The sequence below is a fragment of the Oncorhynchus nerka genome, linkage group LG6 (assembly GCF_034236695.1).
Source record: "Oncorhynchus nerka isolate Pitt River linkage group LG6, Oner_Uvic_2.0, whole genome shotgun sequence".
Taxonomy (NCBI): Eukaryota; Metazoa; Chordata; class Actinopteri; order Salmoniformes; family Salmonidae; genus Oncorhynchus; species Oncorhynchus nerka.
The window spans coordinates 65,043,757-65,065,998 of record NC_088401.1 but is presented as its reverse complement, the minus strand read 5'-3'; the positions used below and the strand labels follow the sequence as shown (position 1 = coordinate 65,065,998).

Below are 22,242 nucleotides of genomic sequence, written 5' to 3'. Positions count from 1 at the left end.
TGAGAATTTGTGGTAAACGTTCTCATGCACAGAACTCAATGTATCAAGGCAAAGGTTGTCTGTACTTAATGCTCAAATTACTTGGAGTTCCATTTATTTGTATCATTACGTAATTACGAATACCACATGGGAATGTTGCAGTGTCCTTAACACCATTCAAACTGTACATTGTCTTGTAAATAAAAATGATACATTCAACGTGCTTTTCTTGAGGGATGGAGTGACATGATTTACTAAGTTTCCAGCTGGTCTCAGATCCCTCCCTTTTCTCCATAATATTGCTGCAAACATTGGAGGGGTATGGTTCAAAATGCCACTGTGATATAGCAGTTAATTAAAACATTTTTGTAATAACACCAGTCAACTCACATATTGAAGTCCAGACAGACTTAATTTATTAATTAGCGTTATTACAGCTGTGAAAACAAGCAGACGAGTGAACTGTATTCACACAGGCTTATACATCTGACATTCCAAAGGGATCACATGTTGCACTTTTACCATGTGACAAAGATCAAATTCAAGTCATGGAAGCAGTTTATTTGTAAATCTTCTCAACTATCTGAGGGGGGAGACATTACAAGTATTGTGACAGGGATGTTTCAATGTCGGCACATAGTTACAGATGTTTACACCTGTCATCACCTGAGGTGATGCCAACTGTATATACATTTCTAATGAAACTTTTGTGAAGGTGAAATGGCAGGCATTCTGCTGGTTAAGGCTATTTCTGTAGCCATGAAAAACATTTGCTAAAAATTGAGGATTTCTGTCAAAAGATACAACACTAATCAACCGTAACAGCACAAAGCAGTTCAAGACTAGCATAGTGCAAATTTGAAGCTGACAGAAGACAAAATAGTGGAATGACACAAGAAGCGTTGATACAATGTCAGAAAATATGCAATTGTATGAAAAGGAATGCAGAAACCACAAGTGTTTCTCCGAAAGACAAGCCTAGAAGATTGAAACATTTTACATTCAGAAACTTCCCAGATCAGGTGTGATTTTTTTTGTGGTAAGTATTGTTGGAGCCATGACATATCCGGTCAGTGTGAGGCCTGAGGTTTCACCAGTTCGTAGCGTCCCACCTGCCCTTCCTGCAGGAGCTGGCCAATGAGCTGGTCTTTGTGCACTTTGCGGCTGACGATGAGGAAGCGCAGCCTGCCCTGGCCGTATGACTTACTGCGCAGGCCATACTTCTGGGATATCTGGTGGATCTGCTTGCGTTCATCATTGTTGAGCTCAGTGGAGAAGCGCAGGTCGTCCTGGCGTTCTGAACTGGCATAGTTACGGATGATGTCCTCGATGTTCCGTTTGGTGAGCTGATTCCCAGACTTGTCCATGTCCATACCCAGTCCCTCTCTGGAGAATTGCTCTTTGACCTTGATGGGTTCAGAGATGCCCTCCCCTTCCCGGCCCAATCCGCCACCTTTCCAGCCCATCTTGCGGAGTAGCTGATTCCCGATATTGTCCTCCTTGATCTCCTGTCTCGAGGACTCTTCACCAGAGCGAGTCAGAATCTGGTGGCGAGAGAGGGCGTCAGCATTACCCTCCTTCCTGAGGTTGGATTTCACCACAGCCTGTGTTTGCCGGAGTGTGGCCAGGGCCTCCTCTGCTGCAATGTGCTTCACCGTTTTCTTGGGTCCGATGCCTGCTGCTACATATTGACCCTCCAGGAACACCTCACACCTCCAGCGGTGGTCTGGTAGCACTGTGAACTTGTAATCGGCAGATACCTTGTTGAACTGGGCAGTGTCATTGATGATGCAGATGGCATTGTCCGAGTTCTCCAGGATGACCAGTTCGCTCAAGTGTTTCTTCCTACCACCCTGGTTACCGAAACGACCACCCGACGGGTCAGAGTGATGGTTCCCTCGAGAGAACTGCTGTGGTTGTTGTTGCTGCTGCCGGGCTGCCTGGTTCATGCGTAGTTTCCTCACTGCCTCTTCAGCTGCTGTATGTTTAGACGTCTTCTTACTTCCCCTGGCCTGTGCCACCAGTGCATCCTGCAAGTACACGCTACATTGCCATGCACTGCTGTTGGGGACCACGTCGAACTTGTAGTCAATCTTCATGCGGTTGAAGGCGGCAGAGTTGTTAAGAATGCAGATGGCATCATGAGCGTTGTCAACAACGACAAAATCTGTCCAGTGCTTGCGTTTGTCAGGCTCGTATTGACCCTTGGAGCTAGGCGTAGGCTTGTCCTCTGGGTTACGCAGTGCCGGTAGAAACGCAGGGGTAGGGCAGTGCGTTTGGCAGACCACAATATCATTGACCAAGGAGTGTTTGAATTTGCGCTGCACTACACGGACCTCCACCAGTTTAAAGAAAAGCTTCATAGCCTGCTCAGAAGCACGGTCCCTGGCCCCGTTTTTGCTGCCAGAGTAGCCAGTAGCAAGGTAAACACACTGGCATCTCAGCTCACAGGCATAGCCATCAGTCGGTACTTTCCTGTTCTTGGGTAGGTCTGCTGGAGGGATATCCTTGAGGTTGACATAGACATACTCCGGATTTGTTTTACAGGCCTGGATGCTACGGCTCAGCATGAAATTGTAGTTAGGAGATTCAGCTCCACACATGAACGCAGGGTCTCTTAAAGTGACAGCTATGGCGGATGCCACACTATTGATCAGCCTTTGCTTTTCATCCAGCACGGCTTGAGATATGGGGATGGGTTGTGAAGAAGACCCAGAGACAGATGAGGGGCTGCTCCTCCCTGGGCTGCTGTAGACTCTGCTGAATGGTCTGCTGGATGTGGGTCTGTCCTGCTGCCTGAAGCCAAGGCCTTGGCGTCCTGAATCCCCCCAGCCCCTGATCGACTGCCCCCTCCATATCCATCAAATCTAGGGGCCTGAGCGTATGTGTCCGGATGCCTAGTGCTGTGGAACTCGTATCTGGCCGAGTAGTCCTGCTGCATTTTAGTCATATAATTTGAGGCGGATCCTTGGCTTCCATGACCTAAACCACTTGTACTACCTGAGGGTATGTCTCTATCTCTTTCTCTATCCCGCCAAGAGTCAGAAGAAGCATATGATGAAACTCTGTCGAACGCAGGCCTAGCTGCAGAGGAGTCTGGAGCTTGGTTGCTGCCATAAGAGGGACGGTCAGAGTCTGAGTCCCACTGTCTCACACTGTTCACCTCACTCCTACGGCGCTCCTTGTCATTCTCCTTCTCATCATTGCCAGACCTGCCACCACTAACAAAGTGCACAGGCTCAAATCGTGGTCTGGAACCAAATTTGGACACCGGCATTTTCCTCATTGGCTCTTCTCCTAACATTAAAGAACAAAACAGAGAATCAATCAATGACGAGCGTATAACAATCAATGAGTAATTTTTCATTTTCCAGTAAATTAGAAAAATACTTTAAAACAGTGGCAAGGAGTTCAATTTGAATAACCAAAATCACTCACTGCCATCTGATGAATTGGGTCGCTTCTTTGCTTCAGCACTTGGAACCAGGTCAAAGGAGGGCATTTCGCCAATGTCAATCCTTTCAGCCATGTCCAGCACCTCTCACCTCAGATCAGAGCCATACCTTTAAAAGAAAACAGAGCTATATAAAAAGGTAAACAAGCATAATGTGTATTTCTATGCTAGCACAGTAAAACAGTTAACGTGGCTCTACTACCGGAAATACTCTATTAGGGAAAGAACTTTTGTTCCCACATCAAACTGAGGGCTAAAAACAAATCTGTAGGCTACATATGAACACAGGTTCATATTAGGCCATGATTCCGACAAGGTACGCCTATGTCCTTATCCAGGTGTCAGGAAAGGCCTTGTGGGCAGAGAAGACCATCCTGCACCACATGAACAACGAGAACTACTGAGGCTGCTCAATTTTCAATTTGCATTTGTGTCACAATAAATTATTTTATGGCCAACCACTGTTTCTCACTTTTGAAACGCATTGACAGTGACTTGGCTCTATAAAGGTAATTATTGGAATGATGGCAAAAAATAACTAGTGCTAGCTAACAAGATCAGTTTACAGACTGCAACAAAGAAGATTAGCGAACGTTACCAGGAGTGTAATCATTACCCAGACATGTTTCTATTGGACAAAGTCAAGTAGGCCCCTCCCCATTTCGTTTGAGAAACGTTTTGCAACTGAGACAGCATAATGAATACGCCCAGCTGACAGAAAGGCCACCATCATGAGTCCGCTAAGAATGAATGTTATGGCTAACGTTAGATAACTAGCTAAGAATAGGCAGACTGATGTGGATAAAAATTATATTATTTATGGCAACATTAACTACATTTCTGATGAATTATGACTCCTTTGTGTGCACAACTTCTCAAACCCGTATTTCCTACGAAGTATAACCACAGAATTTCTAAACCCAGAGGGGCAACATCGCCGGAACGCTTGCGAAACAAACCAGGGTTTGAGAAGTGAACAATTATTCCTTAGTTAATTTTCTCGAAATCTAAAGACACAACCTAGATTCAAGCCAATGTCTTAAGCAGTTGAAGATGTTATTACTCCAACCTCGTGAAAGTGACAAACTGACACGTTTTCATTTTCGTCAAAAACAACTTTACATTGACCGAGAGCCTAGGATTTAACAGCCTGTACATGCGCAGTTCTGCAAGAGACGACCGTTAGCCCCGATGACGTGTTTCTACGCATGAGCTTAACTAGCCAACATCGCCAACAAGTGACATCTGGGATTTCTATTGGAGAAGCAGTTTTTGCCTATCTTCATACTGTACTGTCTTTGGTATAACGTTAACTAGCACGCTACGTAGCAACTAGCTAGCTAACTTTAGCATAACAGCTAACTACGTTATCATTGACGCACACAATCAAGTCTTCGTTTGCTAATTTGAGTTGTCTACAGATTAAATGGTATAACTAACAATCTATTTTAAAGTAAACCAGATTTTACCAGACGAAACAAGTGACGCAGTAAACGAGCAAAGATGGCTGGCTAGCTAGCTAGCTAGCTAGCTCATTGAAAAAAGATTGATGCATCATCTTGCACGGGAATGCGATATGGAGCACGAGACAGATAGCTAATTGTCGAATTGTTTTTAGCTCAAATTAATATATTAGCCACTTACCTCAATGCAAAGTAATAAGTCCGATGTTTCTTTGTGCCCTTGGTGTCAGTCTTCCACCAACATAGTTCAATGTCTAGCGAGCGGCTTCGCCTTTGGTCATCACCATAACATCCGGGGGGGTCGTCAGTAAAATCATCACAGTCACAAAGTCATAATTATGGATAAACACCAACATCGCCTATTTATTTCCTTAAAATCTGATTTTTTAAAAACCTCATCTTAACCACACTGCTAACCTTAAATTAAGATCAAAAAGCTATTTTTTGTTTTCATTCATTTTTACGATATAGCCAATATTGACTTTGTAGCTGTAGTAACTAGTGACAACCCATCAACGTCCCATATAACCACAGATAGAACAATGAGACAGATATTTCAGCGAATGTATTCGGTTGGCGTATCCACTCACTGCCACATATGGTGGTGAGAGGAAGCCCAATAGTCGACAGTGGGAGAATATTGAGTAGATTCATTTTTGCCAACATTATGGACATTTTCTCATCGATGAAACATTTTATTTCAATACCGTTTTGTTCCCAAAACTATATGATACGAACGGAGTGGACTGCGTTTTGTAGATTTTACCCTTTGCCAAAATTGTAAAAATGTTTCGTTGTTTAGGAGTGCAAGGGCGAATTGAGCTATTGCACACGCGCACTCTACAAAGCAGGCGTTCCCTAACAGAAATATGCAAATACATGCTACAACGCGCCAATAGGATATCGCTGCCTCGTGCTTGGCTCTGCCTCCCTACTTGATTCTTCTGCCCACTACCTCATTTGTTCCCATTGAAAATGACGTGTGGTGGTCTTTCTGGGGTTAGTTATAAAAATCTTTGCTTTTACAACCATCCCATTTTCTAGTCCATCTAAAATCATGGCGTCTGGAATGTTTCCGCATGCATGCGCTCCACCTGAGAACCAGAAGGTGTCAGTCTTCCTCTTTACTTTCAAAGTGCACCAAAAATGTGGGCTTATTTCAATGTGTGAATATTTATATAACACCAATGTTTATTTGCACAACTAAGTAATTTAGCATAACAAAACAAATTTCAATGTGTGAATATTTATATAACACCAATGTTTATTTGCACAACTAAGTAATTTGGCTTAACAAAACAAATGCACACTTTATTTTCATAATTTTATTGAAAAAGTACATCAATGGAATCAAACTACAATAAAATATTTCATAATTAATTTGTGGAGTGGACAGATAATTCACTAGGACGGGTGATTATGGCAGATGCTAGAAAAATGTATGACAATTTCTTACACCAAAATGTAACTACACAGAGAGAAGAGTCACATCCAAAGATCATATCTCATAAACAGGTCTCCACTTCAATACACAAAATATATCCTTATAAATTATACAAATATTTCCATCTGTACCTAGGAATCAACTCCATCTCATTGTAATATTTGGCAATATGGATGCTGAAAATTGTGGAGAAGGGTATAACAAGGAGTAATACACAAGATAAAACTGATCCAAACAATATAGAGCACCAAATGTGAAATAGTGCAAGACGGAACTGTTAGGTGAGAAAACAGCTATGGAAGCAAAAGGTCAAGATCACAGAAGTGATGAAATAAAAGAGCATTAGACATGCAAAATACAGAATAGGGTGATGGTAGTTAAAGCACAATGTGTAAAGGGCATTAAATGTGACCTACATGGTATTTCAGAACGGAAAAGGTGTTTTCACTAAATTAGTGCCTGACATGAATACGGCTCTGGCTCTTCTAAGTTGCAACAACCTATGCAGTGAACATAAAGAACACTGTATTGGATCGCAATTGTCTTTTGGTTTCTAACTGACAAAAGTATCTACTAGTCACACATGTAAGGTTAGATGTCACACTTTGCTCTATCAATCACCAAATGAATGTATTTTGGTTTTATCAGTGTTTTATTGAGATCTGGGTTATGCTATTTGTATTCAAAACTAACTCCCCCTTTTAATGAGGAGCACATTAATCATATAGGTTATTTGTAATAGTATCGGTTATTTCAAACAGAATAAGCCCTTCTCAAAATGGATGTAATATGATTGAATGTTATTACACAAAGACTTCCTTAAAATGAACTGTTAATGAAATTCAGATAGGTTTGTGAAAAATATAAATTAATCCAGAGCCTTGGCTCTGTTACAATTGGTATGATGAAACTATTAGATGTGTTTCTCTTGAACAACCGTTTAGAATCCTACCTGAGCAAAGCATTGTTCATTGATACACCAAGACGGAGCTGCAAAATATTAAGTGTGAAGGACTCCCACTAGCCAAAGTGTACCTTGATTAGGTGACAAAACGTAAACTATCCAAAAAATACCATGTGAAGCCCACATTAGGCCATGGTCAACAAAGCAGATGAGATAGAAGTTTAAAAAAAGGTTGATGCAGAGAGAAAAGACAGGAAGAGGAAACGGGTGCTTAGTTCTCGTTGAAGCTGCAATCCCCTCTTCAGACAGGTGGGCAAGATAGATTAAAAGAAGCTAGAGAGAGGAAGAGACAAATGCAAAGTTACAAGAGAGGCCCAGGCAACAGTGCTTACCAGAAGGCAAGGTTCAAGATAAATAAGAAACAAGGATTACTGACATTTTGGGAGGAAAGACAGAAAGTATTTGGGTTTTCCTAAGGCATGTATAGTTGCTACTGTACTTCAAATTACACAAACTACATTACAAATGTACTGTCAGTATCGTAAAAAAACTACTAATACCATACTATAGCTGACTAATTCAATTTGAGCATAATACTGATTTAAAACATTTAATAAATAGCTTAATCCCTTCATCGAGACAAGTCTAATTAACTGCTCGCAGTAGATATTACGTCCTCTGAAAATCCCAAAAGGGTATTCAATGTCATTTAATAAATCAAACATGGACAATATTAATAAACCTAATATGATGGAAAAACTACCAAGACGTGCACAACAACATAGTCCAGAAATGTCAATCTTACAGAAACAAAGAGCAAATGCTGATATTAGTCATCAAAGTCAGCACAGCAAAAACACACGACATGACAAAAGGCATAGCCATAGACAAGATATTAAGATTAAGCCACATAGTGAGCACATATAGTTAGAGCAGCAGTGATATACATACAGTTGAAGTCGAAAGTGTACATACACCTTAGCCAAATACATTTAAACTCAGTTTTTCACAATTCCTGACATTTAATCCTAGTGTTTTAGGTCAGTTAGGATCACCACTTTATTTTAAGAATGTGAAATGACAGAATAATAGTAGAGAATGATTTATTTCAGCTTTTATTTCTTTCATCACATTCCCAGTGGGTCAGAAGTTTACATACAGTCAATTAAGTATTTGGTAGCATTGCCTTTAAAATGGTTTAACTTGGGTCAAATGTTTCAGGTAGCCTTCCACAAGCTTCCCACAATAAGTTGGGTGAATTTTGGCCCATTCCTCCTGACAGAGCTGGTGTAACTGAGTCAGGTTTGTAGACCTCCTTGCTTGTACAGGCTTTTTCAGTTCTTCCCACACATTTTCTATGGGATTGAGGTCAGGGCTTTATGATGGCCACTCCAATACCTTGACTTTGTTGTCCTTAAGCAATTTTGCAACACATTTGGAAGTATGCTTGGGGTCATTGTCCATTTGGAAGACCCACTTTAACTTCCTGACTGATGTCTTGAGATGTTGCTTCAATATATCCACATAATTTTCCTCCCTCATGATGCCATCTGTTTTGTGAAGTACACCAGTCCCTCCTGCAGCAAAGCACCCCCACAACATGATGCTGCCACCCCCATACGTCACGGTTGGGATGGTGTTCTTTGGCTTGCAAGCCTCCCCCTTTTTCCTCCAAACATATTGATGGTCAGTATGGCCAAACAGTTCCATTTTTGTTTTATCAGACCAGAGGACATTTCTCCAAAAAGTACGATCTTTGTCCCCATGTGCAGTTGCAAACCGTAGTCTGGCTTTTTTTATGGCTGTTTTTGAGCAGTGGCTTCTTCCTTGCTGAGCAGTCTTTCAGGTTATGTCAATATAGGACTCATTTTACTGTGGATATAGATACTTTTGTACCTGTTTCCTCCAGCATTTTCACAAGGTCCTTTGCTGTTGTTCTGGGATTGATTTGCACTTTTCGCACCAAAGTACGTTCATCTCTAGGAGACAGAATGCGTCTCCTTCCTGAGCGATATGACGGCTACGTGGTCCCATGGTGTTTATACTTGCGTACTATTGTTTGTACAGATGAACGTGGTACCTTCAGGCGTTTGGAAATTGCTTCCAAGGATGAACCAGACTTGTGGAGGTCTACAATTTTTTTTCTGAGGTCTTGGCTGATTTCTTTTGATTTTCCCATGATGTCAAGCAAAGAGGCACTGAGTTTGAAGGTAGGCCTTGAAATACATCCACAGGTACACCTCCAATTCACTCAAATTATGTCAATTAGCCTATCAGAAGCTTCTAAAGCCATGACATCATTTTCTGGAATTTTCAAAGCTGTTTAAAGGCACAGTCAATTTAGTGTATGTAAACTTCTGACCCACTGGAATTGTGATACAGTGAACTAATCTGTCTGTAAACAATTGTTGGAAAAATGAATTGTGTCATGCACAAAGTAGATGTCCTAACCGACTTGCCAAAACTATAGTTTGTTAACAAGACATTTGCGGAGTGGTTGAAAATAAGTTTGAATGACTCCAAACTAAGTGTATGTAAACTTCCCACTTCAACTGTATAGGGGTATCTTTTAGTTAGTACATAGAGCAGATTAATGTTTTTTTCAACCAGGGTCCGCAATGCCTCTCCTCAGCCTTGGGGTACTGGCTACCCACAAAGCCTGGTCCCTTAGCAAAGCTTGAGGGTGGAAGCACCTACTCAGTGCAGAGCCAGGGATTACTGCAAAGGAAAGGTAAATACATAGAGCAGTGAACAGCGGGACTGAAGCAGGGTGTGAATGACACCACACACCAAGGCACACCCTGCCAACCCAAAGAGCTGAGGACAACAGTTCCCCAGAAATGTTGAGACAAAGAGCAACTTGAGAAGGGATTGTGAGAAGTTGTAAACCATACCTACTACACCCTTGTACAAGAATGTGTAAGAGTTTAAGAGACCATTTCAATACATTTAGATGGAAACAAAAGGCCCACATCTGTGGACACTCGTCAGACCAACTGTCCCACATGATTATATTGAGCAAGGACACACAGACATGTTTTTGGAGGGTGGAAATGTTTTTCTGATAAACAACACCCTGTCCTCAAGATACAGATGTGAAGGAAGTGGATTAGAAAATAAAACCCAACAATCTCATTGGCACTGACACTTATCTGCCAAATAAAGGAGTGTTCCTATCCTGTTTCTCCAGGAGGGATGGAGAATGACTGCTGGCTCAGTCTGTTCAGACAAAAGCAGTGCAGTAGTATAAGGCTGAATACTAAAATGCTCATGCAAGTCTCCCACTGAATTCAATTCAGGATTTATGTGAAATTCCAAGTTATGTGCGCATATCCCAAGTTAGGATCCAGCCCTATAAATTCAGGTTAGCAGACTATTTTGCTCTGTAAAGCTCTGTAAGGAGAGTTGTTTTGACAATAACAATGGCGTGATATCTCAAAACCCTTGAATGAGAGTTAAATATGTAGACCAAAGCTAGTGTTTTAAACTGTAATCAGAATCTATGTGAAACACTAATATCCTCACATGCAGAACCCACTTACATACTATGTTATTGCTTCATTAAATATTTCATTTACACAATAATCGTGGCCACAGTTGAAATATTTGGTGAAATTCCCTCTTTATTTCCCTTGGAGATGAAGTCTGTTTTGTGTAACACTGATACAAGTGCAATACTGATCCCTACATTATTGTTATTTGGTTAAAATGCTTCAAATATGATGTTATATGTAGAAAAAAATCTAAAAGTCACAATTGCACTGGAAATATACAAAATTACATTTGTGTAAAATGTAAAATGTGCAAACGTGAAAAGCTAACAAGTATGCAGATAGCGTACAGTATATGAAAAACAATGAGGAATGGGCAAAGACATGACAAGAAATCATTCATATTTGCACATGCACTAGGCTAAGACGAAATAACATCAACAGTTGACTAACACTCACTCTCTCCGTAGCCTGAGTGCCAGTCTGTTTGTGCTATCATGCCAACTCCCTGTCACTCATTATTCATGCCATGTTACGAGCAGGCAAAAGCACAAACAGATCTGGAACTAGGCTACTCTCTTGATAGGTGGTGGACAACATGCCCTCATTCAAAACATACAATAATAGTATCTTCATTTTCAATAATTACACATTATATTGCAACACGATATCAGCGCACATCGTCATAATGTCATACTATTGGAGTGGTTGATTATACCCTGGTAGTGAGTAGAATAGTGGTGGTCTGAAACATGGACCGGAAGATGCTAATGAGTACGCTCACAGACAGCTATGTCTTACTATACTAGTGAGGTCTTTTGGGGGACCAACAAAAGATTTCCATTCAAAATCTAATTTTCCCTAACCGCTAACCCTAACTCTTAACCTAATCTTAACCTCTAACCGTAATTCGAACCCAAAATTTAACCCTAAAATAGTCATATTACAAGTGGTTTACTATTCTTGAGAGGACTTCAGGTACTTACAAGTATAGTAAACATGTGTCCACACACACACAAACACACCCACTCCACTGGCCTGGTCAGACCACAGCTGATATACATTTCACCTTAGCCTCCACAAACTCCTGCCTGTCACAACAATAGTTGTGCAGTAGTTGTGCATGTAAAAGTAAAAAGCACACTCAGTCATGCAGAACAGGTCAACAACAAAAACAACAAGAAAATAAATCTACTTTCCAACAGAAAACAAACAGGCAAACAGAGGATGATGGCTCGTAACAAAAAGAACGTACAAAAACAAGCATCTTTAGCGCAAAAAGGATGTGTTTGAGTCAAGGATTCCCATTCACAGTAATGGCTGGATACTTCCACAGTGCAGGGGCATGTGTGGGGTTTGGAATGGGGGAGAGGGGGGGGCTGGAGGGCACAGAGAACAGCATGGCACTGCCAGGGATGGGGTGAAAAATCATTCTTACAGGAATCCTTAACTGGAAACGAGAGAGAAGGACCATTACTGCTTTCTAGGGGTTAACGCTAACACTGGTAGATACCACAGGAGGCTGCTGAAGGGAGGACGGCTCATAATAATGGCCGAAACGGCACTAATGGAATGGCATCAAACACATGGAAACCAGCCATTACCACGAGCCTGTCCTCGCCAATGAAGGTGCCACCAACTTCCTGTGATAGACATACTTTTTAATCAAATGACAGGATCACATTCTTCATGTTAGTGGTAAAATGTCATGTTAAAAAGAACATGCACTTAGGTTGTTACTGTTTATAGGACTTATGAGTGAATGGGGGTGGGGAGATTTAGAGTATCTGTTGAAACTAAATTGACTTGGTATGCTAATAGACACCACACCAACTCAGTGGCCTTGTGGTTAGAGTTTCCGCCCTGGGATTGGAAGGTTGGGAGTTCCATCCCGGCCAGGTCATACCAAAGACTATAAAAATGGGACCTGACGTGTCTCTGCTTGGCATTCAGCATCAAGGATTGGGGGTAAGGTCCTGTGATAGACTAGTGTCCTGTCCAGGGGGTTTACTTGTACATCAAGCTGACTCACGCTACAGAAACAGGAGGCTCGTGCAAGGCTCCTTACTTTATGGACTACCACAGATGGGGACAGCCGAAGAACCCTTTTGGAACCCTTTCTGTTGATGAGTGTATGGCTGAGGCTGTATGAATAGCGTATCTCTCAGTGGGTTTTTCTTTGGTATCAACAAAGAGGTGGGTGTCAAATAGCTGAAGGATCAACAACAAAAACATTGCTATAAAAAATCCTTGTACACAAGGATTGGCACTATAGCTGAACAGCGCACTAGTGACCCTGCAGTTTCTACAGGACTCTGAATGTCTCTTTGTGTAGTGGCTGGGCAGGGTGGACCACAAAAGCAGATTGTTGTGGTGTTGATAGTAGACATATTGTTGCCTGCATTTCTACCAGCTGCTAGAAGTTAAAATACTTATTGAAATACATTTCTAATTATAATTTGAGGACTTCCATCTCATTTAAGTTCAAATATGTGTTGAACTCACATCTGATTAACATGTATTTAAACATTGATTTATGTGCTTTTTGTCATTGGTTACCAGGGGAACAGTTGAGTATGCAAGCCTTACCAGGACAAGATGCCTCATGCAGCATGCAGCAAGTGGAGGAGTTAACTGTAAAACAGCATGGATGAACATAGGTGACACATGCACTCACAGGAGAAATATGGTGCATTCAAGACAGCTTGGAAACTAGGAACCTCAGAGTTAAATATGTTTTTTTTGTGTAGAACTTTCTATTGGCTGATTCAGATATTTTCAAAGTGGGAAACTTGGGCCTCATCTTTCTACAACCAACCATAAGTCGGAAATGTCAGTTTCCGAGTTGTCTTGAACGCGGCAACACATACACATGTCACATCTACACCACTCACTAAAACATGCCATGCTCATGTCCTTTGGTTCCTGAACAAAACATTAATTTGTAGCATAAGCTATCTACAGGCTTATATTTTGCACTTAGATAAGGAAATAGAAAGGCTCCAAGTTTGGGATCCATAGGTTTAGCAAACGAGGAAGTATTAACTATCATTCATACGGCCAGTTTCTCAGACAAGATTAAGCTAGGCTTTTTAGTCTAGGTCAAGCCTTAATCTGTGTCCAGGAAACTGGCCAATAATGTTTTGATCAGTAACCCAGAGACATGAAGTGAATGGGGAGGAGAGTAAAGTGAACCATGTGAGGTGGAAAAACAGCTGCCTGGCAGGGGGGAAAAGTCCAGAGTTCAGAGATAGTGGAGAGAAAGGACAGAAGAACTGTAAAGAAAATCATTTAGAATTGAAAAAAACCTTTCTCAGTGTAAGTGTCTTCTTTCTTTCTAACGGGGCCGGTGACAGGGCTCACATCAGCTTGAATACACAACCAGGAGTGATTACCAACATGAAGGGACCCACGACAACAACTCTGTCACCATGGCCCTAATACTGCAGCCCTTATACTACAGATAAAACAAGCTGTAAAAATGACAACCAACATTCCTATGGGATATAGGCCTATACCAGCAGTGTCCCTAGTCTAGGGTCAATACAATCAGATTCCTGTAATACCAAATCTAATTTAGATGAATCTGGTTTACATCTGGTTTAGGATATTACTAGATATAGTACTCTACTCTGTAGAAGAATAGCAAGTCCACCTCTATACCATAGTTATAAAGGAATAAGAACAAAGGCTTGCTAGACTGTTAAGCTAAGCATCACGACATCTATTGCTCCTCCATTTCAAAGTAATCAGTCAGTTTCGTTGATTATCACTCATCCATTAGACTGGGGAGAGAAACCACTCAGTGCTCAGTGACATTAACGGTCAGGCAAAGAGTTCCTGGAAATGCATCGACACAAGGCAAATGAAAGCTTCGATAAGGAGTTTGTCGTTTTTCTAGGTGTGGTGTGTGCCAGGCTTCTTTATATCTGAGGTGCAGTGATGCAACAACAGCATACAGTGGTCCACATACATACAGCACAGAATTAAATCACATTTCTATTTTGATCAGTCCATCCCACTATCTGTATCACCAAATACACATGCGTGGATAGGGAAGGACAGTATTACATCATTTTGGATGGCACCTATTCTAAGTGGAATGAATGACCCAGTGTTCCCCTATTATTGTATAGGCGGGGCACCCCTCATTTTGGTTAATGAGGCCCTGAATGTTGATTTGGGGGCCTTTGTGCTCAGCCTGGAAAACAATCTAGGGGAAACACTATAGTCACAATATATCCAGTTGGTCTTTGATCCTCCTAGATCAGACTGCTCCAGTCTAGTATCCCTAAGGAATCCTCAAGTATAGCTGGGTTGTGTTCATTAAGGCAGGCAACATGAACCATGTTAAAGCGTTTCGAACTAAACATGAACATGAGCGCTTCTCATTTGACAGGTCCAGGGAGTCCCTCCCTGTTTCAGTCTGTTCTATTCTGTTTGGGTGCCTAATGAACATGACCCTGAACACTGCCTGCTGTGTGAGTAGTAGGGAGGTGAACGCAGGAGACACTTACTTTTTCCTCTCCTTGTCCCTCTTGAGTGTGGTGAAGCCCCCTGCCTGCAGAGCCTGGGACTGTAGGAGCTCAGCGGCCGTCTTTTTCTGCTTGAACCCGTTGAGCTCGTCATCCAGGGATTTCTTCTTGTCCTCCAGCTTCTTCTTCTCATCCTGGTGCAGCTTCTTGAGCCGGTCAAACTTCTCATGCAGCTGTGTTGCGAGGGAGAAGACTTACATCTCAGATAGAAACTAATTTAGGTGTGATATCTGTAGCAAACAGAGATGTCGCACATGTAACCCTAGTTCTTCTTAGGTTGGTAGGATTGGTGATGACATGGCAAAATTACAGCGTTAACTAGTAAAAGAGATACCTTCCTGTATACACACATACACAAACCTCTTTCTCGGCCTCCTTCAGCTCAGCCTCCTTTTCCTTGACTCTCTGGACGAACATCTGCCTCATCTCTTCCTCTTTCTTCTGCAGCTCTCCCATGAACTCGTTCCTCTTGGCCTCGTACGTCTCCTGCAGACTGGGGTCCACACAGAAAGAGGAAAGACATAAATGATGTCATACATGAGTCATATATGTTAGTACTATGTCTATCATTACAGTGGAATAGAGCAGACTGCCATTTAAATCAAAATGATACAAGTGGTTGTGGTTAACTAAGGGGGTGGTAGAAAGTGGAAAGTGGTGCGTACCATTTCTTCACCCTTCTCCTAAAGAGTTCTCTGGCACACTCCTCGCCATGGAGATTAAAGCATTGGAATTATGTTAGGAATTGACTGGAGGGAGTTAAAAATTAAAAAGGGTTTTCTATATGACTACAACACAAAAATAAAACGCACACTATACAAAGCATTCTTTAAGGTGGTCAACATGTATTTTCCAAATTCGGTCAAGCATGCCTGGTTTATGTTTCATTTTATAATATATAGTCTTATGGGATTGTAGCTAGATAGTTCAGTCCTCCTGTTTGTTATTGAAGGTGAATATAAGGCTTTCAAATCGATGGGGTTCCATTTTTTGCAGCAATTAGACCTAGATTACAAAATGTCCTCTGATATTGATCACCAATATTTACATTTCCCAACAGACATAATCTTGTATAAATATATATAAATGACTAAACACAATGAAACGATAGCACATACATTGTCAGTTTACCACAGGACCACAGCATATGTAATAGGGTTCCTTAGTGCTTTTTGCATCTCCAACAGAGATGTGACATTTCTGGGCGCATTAGATGCATTCTGGCAGGAGTGTAGTAAGTCCTATGAATTATATTAAATTGCAGTAGTTTCTGTCTACCGTTGTAGGAGCAGGTATGAACCATTTCGCAGATTTTTTTTTATTTCACCTTTATTTAACCAAGTAGGCTAGTTGAGAACAAGTTCTCATTTACAACTGCAACCTGGCCAAGATAAAGCAAAGCAATGCGACACAAACAACAACATAGAGTTACACATGGAATAAACAAACGTACAGTCAATAACACAATAGAAAAGTCTATATACAGTGTGTGAAAATTAGGTAAGATTAGGGAAGTAAGGCAATAAATAGGCCATAGTGGCGAAATAATTACAATTAAACACTGGAGTGATAGATGTGCAGAAGATGAATGTGCAAGTAGAGATACTACACCTAAGGTTTGATTATAAACATTGATTGACTTGTTTGGATAAGTTTATTGCTAACGCTTGGGATTCATTTTGTATGCATTTTGAAGGAGGAAACCGAGTGGATTATTGACTGAAGCGTGCCAGGTAAACTGAGTTTTTATGGATATAAAGAAGGACATTATCGAACAAAAGGACCATTTGTAATGTAACTGGGACCTTTTGGAGTGCCAACAGAAGAAGATCTTCAAAGGTAAGGCATATATTATATCGCTATTTCTGACTTTCGTGTCGCAACTCCCTGGTTGAAAATTATTTGTTATGCATTTGTGTGCTGGGCGCTGTCCTCAGATAATCACATGGTTTGCTTTCGCCGTAAAGCCTTTTTGAAATCTGACACGGCGGATGGATTAACAACAAGTTAAGCTTTATTTTGATGTATTGCACTTGTGATTTCAGGAAAGTTTAATATTTATAGTAATTTAATTTGGCGCTCTGCAATTTCACCGGAAGTTTACGAAATGGGACGCTAGCGTTCCACTGATCCGCAAGAAGTTAACACAGTGTCCAAAGATGGGCCAGAATTATACAGAATGGTGTCGTCTGCCTAGAGGTGGATCAGAGAATCAGCAGCAGCAAGAGCGACATCATTGATGTATACAGAGAAAAGAGTCGGCCCGAGAATTGAACCCTGTTGCACCCCCATAGAGACTGCCAGAGGTCCGGACAACAGGCACTCCGATTTGACACACTGAACTCTATCTGAGAAGTAGTTGGTGAAACAGGCGAGGCAGTCATTTGAGAAACCAAGGCTGTTGAGTCTGCCGATAAGAATGCGGTGATTGACAGAGTCGAAAGCCTCGGCCAAGTCAAGGAAGACAGCTGCACAGTATTGTCTTTCATTGATGGCGGTTATGATATCGTTTAGGACCTTGAGCATGGCTGAGGTGCACCCATGACCCGCTCGGAAACCAGATTGCATAGCGGAAAAGGTACGGTGGGATTCGAAATTGTCGGCGATCCGTTTGTTAACTTGGCTTTCAAAGACTTTAGAAAGGCAGGGTAGGATAGATAAAAGATTGTAACAGTTTGGGCCTAGAGTGTCGCCCCTTTGAAGATGGGGATGACTGCGGCAGCTTTCCAATCTTTAGGGATCTCAGACGATACAAAAGAGAGGTTGAACAGGCTAGTAATAGGGATTGCAACAATTGCGGCAGATAATTTTAGAAAGAGAGGGTCCAGATTGTCTAGCCCAGCTGATTTGTAGGGGTCCAGATTATACAGCTCTTTCAGCACATCAGCTATCTGGATTTGGGTGAAGGAGAAATGGGGGAGGATTGGGCAAGTTGCTGTGGGGGGTGCAGAGCTGTTGATCGGGGCAGGGGTAGCCAGGTGGAAAGCAAGGCCAGCCATTGAAAAATTCTTATTGAATTGATCGATTATCATAGATTTATCAGTGGTGACAGTGTTTCCTATCCTCAGTGCAGTGGGCAGCTGGGAGGAGGTCCTCTTGTTCTCCATGGACTTTACAGTGTCCCAGAACTTTTTGGCGTTTGTGTTACAGGATGCAAATTTCTGTTTGAAAAAGCTAGCCAATGCTTTCCTAACTGCCTGTGTAAATTGGTTCCTAACTTCCCTGAAAAGTTACATATCGCAGGGGCTATTCGATGCTAATGCAGTACGCCACAGGATGTTTTTGTGCTGGTCAAGTGCAGTCAAGTCTGGAGTGAACGAAGGGCTATATCTGTTCTTAGTTGTACATTTTTTGAACGGGGCATGCTTATTTAAGATGGAGAGGAAAGCAATTTTAAAGAATAACAAAGGCATCCTCTACTGATGGGATGAGGTCAATATCCTTCCAGGATTCCCGGGCCAGGTTGATTAGAAAGGACTGCTCGCTGAAGTATTTTAGGGAGCGTTTGACAGTGATGAAGGGTGGTCGTTTGACCGCGAACGCAGGCAATGAGGCATTGATCTCTGAGATCCTGGTTGATGAGAGCAGAGGTGTATTTAGAGGGCAGGTTGGTCAGGATGATATCTAAGAGGGTGCCCGTGTTTACGGACTTAGGGTTGTACCTGGTAGGTTCCTTGATTATTTGTGTGAGATTGAGGGCATCCAGCTTAGATTGTAGGACGGCAGGGGTGTTAAGCATATCCCAGTTTAGGTCACATAACAGTACAAACTCTGAAGATTAATGGGGGGCAATTAATTCACATATGGTGTCCAGGGCACAGCTGGAGGCTGAGGGGGGTCAATAACAAGCGGCAACAGTGAGAGACTTATTTCTGGAAAGGTGGATTTTTAAAAGTAGAAGCTCAAACTGTTTGGGCACAGACCTGGATAGCATGACAGAACTCTACAGGCTATCTCTGCAGTAGATTGCAACTCCACCCCCTTTGGCAATTCTATCTTGGAGGAAAATGTTGTAGTTGGGAATGGAAATTTCAGAATTTTTGGTGGCCTTCCTAAGCTAGGATTCAGACACGGCTAGGACATCAGGGTTGGTGGAGTGTGCTAAAGCAGTGAATAAAACAAACTTAGGGAGGAGGCTTCTAATGTTAGCATGCATGAAACCAAGGCTTTTACGGTTACAGAAGTCAACAAAAGATAGCGCCTGTGGAATAGGAGTGGAACTGGGGACAACAGGGCCTGGGTTAACCTCTACATCACCAGAGGAAAAGAGGAGGAGTAGGATAAGGGTAAGGCTAAAGGCTATAAGAACTGGTCGTCTAGTGCGTTGGGGACAGAGAATAAAAGGAGCAGATTTCTGGGCATGGTAGAATACATTCAGGGCATAACGTACAGACAATGGTAAGGTAAGATGTGAGTATAGTGGAGGTAAACCTAGGCATTGAGTGAAAATGAGAGAGGTTTCATCTCTGGAGGCACCATTTAAGCCAGGTGAGGTCTCCGCATGTGCATGGGGTGGGACAAAAGAGCTATCTAAGGCATTTTGAGCGGGACTGAGGGCTCTACAGTGAAATAAAACAGTAAGAACTAGCCAAGGCAGCAGTAGACAAGGCATATTGACATTAGAGAGAGACATAAAGCAAACACAGGTGTTGATCAGGAGAGCTAAGACAACAACGGGTAATTGGCGATGAATGGGCGGGCGGGTTAGTTAGGTACATACAGGACCTGAGTTTGAGGCTGGGGCCGACAAGTAAACAAAAGGAGGTACCGTGTTATTGAAACAGTCCAGAGGGCATCAGCTGTGTAGCTGAGTGATCATTGGGTCAAAGGAGCAGCAATAGGTGAGTCAGGGTGCCGTTCTGTAGCCACTACTACGCTAGGCGAGCAGGGGACACATCGTTCAGAAAAGCTAGCGGGCCGGGGCTAGTAGATGATTCTTCGGCGACATCGTAACAGAATAGCCTGTTGAGACCCCCTCGGACAGTTACGTCGGTAGACCGGTCGTGATGGATCGGTGGGGCTCCATGTCGGCAGGAAAAGGGTCCAGGCCAATTGGCAAAATAGTTATTGTAGCTGTTAGGAAGTGCTATTTCTTATGTAAGTGACCAGCATACTGCTATTGCATTGTTATAACTGAGACAACACATAGCAACATATTCTCACAGTAAAGGATGTGGGGCCCCCTACAGGATAACTCTCGCACACACACCAGATTCCCCTTTAGCTGAACATTGTGTGACGGCGGGATTCTAGAGTGACGGACGGCCCAGCTGAGCCAATGCAAGAAGACTACCTCAAGTGTGAACCAATCCGAAGAAACGAACTTCCAGAATCTACCCACTTTCTTTTTTGTATAAATTGTATTGTAACGGTTCACTCTCTCTCTTTTCCTGCTGTTCTGTGCGAGCGAATGGAAGGGCCGTATTTACGTGTACCAGATATTCTCACTCTGAAATAAACTGTCGCTTGTCGCACAATTTTAACACCTGGTCTGAATCGATCCTTAACCGGCTCACCCTTCTAATATCCTTTTATCAACATAGCCCAAGAATTGGCTGAAGGACCTCTTTGGCTAGCCGGGAGATGGGCCTAGCTCGAGGCTTGCTCCAGGCTAACTGGTGCTTGCTTCGGGACAGAGACGTTAGCCAGGAGTAGGCACTCGGATAGCAGCTAGCTAGCTGCGATGATCCGGTGTAAAGCTTCAGAGCTTGCGGTAGGAATCCAGAGATGTGGTATGGAAAAAGCAGTCCGATATTCTCTGGGTTGATATCGCGCTGTGCAGACTGGCAGGAATTGACCGGGCTGAGGCTGGCTGATGTCCGAGTTAATGGTGATGACCGCTAGCACTGGCTAACTGACTACTAGCTAGTAGCTAGTTAGCTGGCTAGCTTCTAATGGAGGTTCCAGTTCCAAAGTGTAAAAGAATTGCAGATCCGTACCACATTGGGTGAGGAGGGTTGCAGGAGAGTATGTTGAGTCCGTAGATGGAAATTGAGATTAAAAATATATACGAAGAAAACTATATATACATGGGACGGGACAGGACAAATAGACATCCGACTGCTATGCCATCTTGGAACATATCTGTGACCAATAGTTCTCCTCAATTTCTTCCTTTAGATCTGTTTCCCATGGTTTCTATCAAGGTTCTGAACCATCTGGTAGAGTTTAAATCAACCCTTGATATAACTTGGCAATCAACTTCTTTAGCGTAGCAGCCTCTTTCCGTATTTTTTCTATGCTAGAAGCCGTCGGTTCATCCAGATTCTGTTGAAGTGATTGAATAAGCTTTCTGAATGGAAGAACTTAAAAGAAATCGGCCTTAGATAATCCAAGTCTTTCTTGTAATTGATTGAATTAGTAGAGATCCATGTTCAAAATTCATAATGCCACTTTGGAACAAGGACTTAAAGGTGTTATCATTAAACACTGGAGGTAAGATGGGGTTATTCCAAATAGGGGTGCCTGGCGATATTTGTTCTTTCCACCTCATGAATTAATGTACATTTTCCAAAACATGAATGACATTGAGAATCATTGGACTGTCTGTTTTTAGTAGTGAATATAGTGAATATATTTTAGATCACAACGTATTACATGTACGGCTTCAATAGTCCTCCATGGACAGGAGGATAGACTGATTTCCATTGTTTAAGTGAAAGCAGTTGTACAGCCCTGTAATACATCTTCCTATGAGGTAGTCCAAGACCTCCAGCTTTCTAGAGGAAGTATTAAACAGTCAATTTGACTCTTGAGGTCTTTCCATTCCAATTAAAGTTGGAGAGCAGGCCATTTTATTTTAAAAAGTTGGATGGAATTTAAACTGGCAGGGCCTGGAATAAATACATCAACCTTATTAATATATTCATTTTGATTATGTTGACCCTATGCATCATAGAGAAAGGGAGAGATCTCCATCTCTGAACATCGGATTCAACCTATCTATTAAAGGAGAGTAATTGATTTTATATG

General features: G+C 42.1%; 2 protein-coding genes across 7 annotated transcripts in view; both read right to left on the bottom strand.

The window, feature by feature from the left end:
- Window positions 1-372: 372 nt before the first annotated feature.
- LOC115130859 (NF-kappa-B-repressing factor) lies at window positions 373-5,217 on the bottom strand. The gene is given in 4 exon segments (XM_029662390.2): window positions 373-2,807; window positions 2,810-3,276; window positions 3,418-3,542; window positions 5,078-5,217. Coding segments are annotated over 3 exon segments (2,316 nt in total). The 5' UTR covers window positions 3,509-3,542; window positions 5,078-5,217; the 3' UTR covers window positions 373-1,049.
- Window positions 5,218-6,206: 989 nt separating this feature from the next.
- The window catches only part of LOC115130854 (septin-6-like), a 39,244-nt gene continuing 23,208 nt past the window's right edge, over window positions 6,207-22,242 (bottom strand). Inside the window, exons 8-11 of one of the 6 annotated variants that reach the window (XR_003863860.2) lie at window positions 15,631-15,763; window positions 15,253-15,443; window positions 14,044-14,103; window positions 6,207-12,185 (exon numbers count right to left, since the gene is read on the bottom strand). Coding sequence is in view for 4 of the 6 variants with exons in the window: in XM_065019805.1 (XP_064875877.1) it covers window positions 9,938-9,962; window positions 15,253-15,443; window positions 15,631-15,763 (349 nt within the window). In the remaining 2 variants the exon portion in view is untranslated. Of the gene's footprint in view, window positions 12,186-13,324; window positions 13,370-14,043; window positions 14,104-15,252; window positions 15,444-15,630; window positions 15,764-22,242 lie in introns of all 6 variants that reach the window. The other 5 variants (XR_003863861.2, XM_029662385.2, XM_029662386.2 and 2 more) reach the window with 5 other exon arrangements.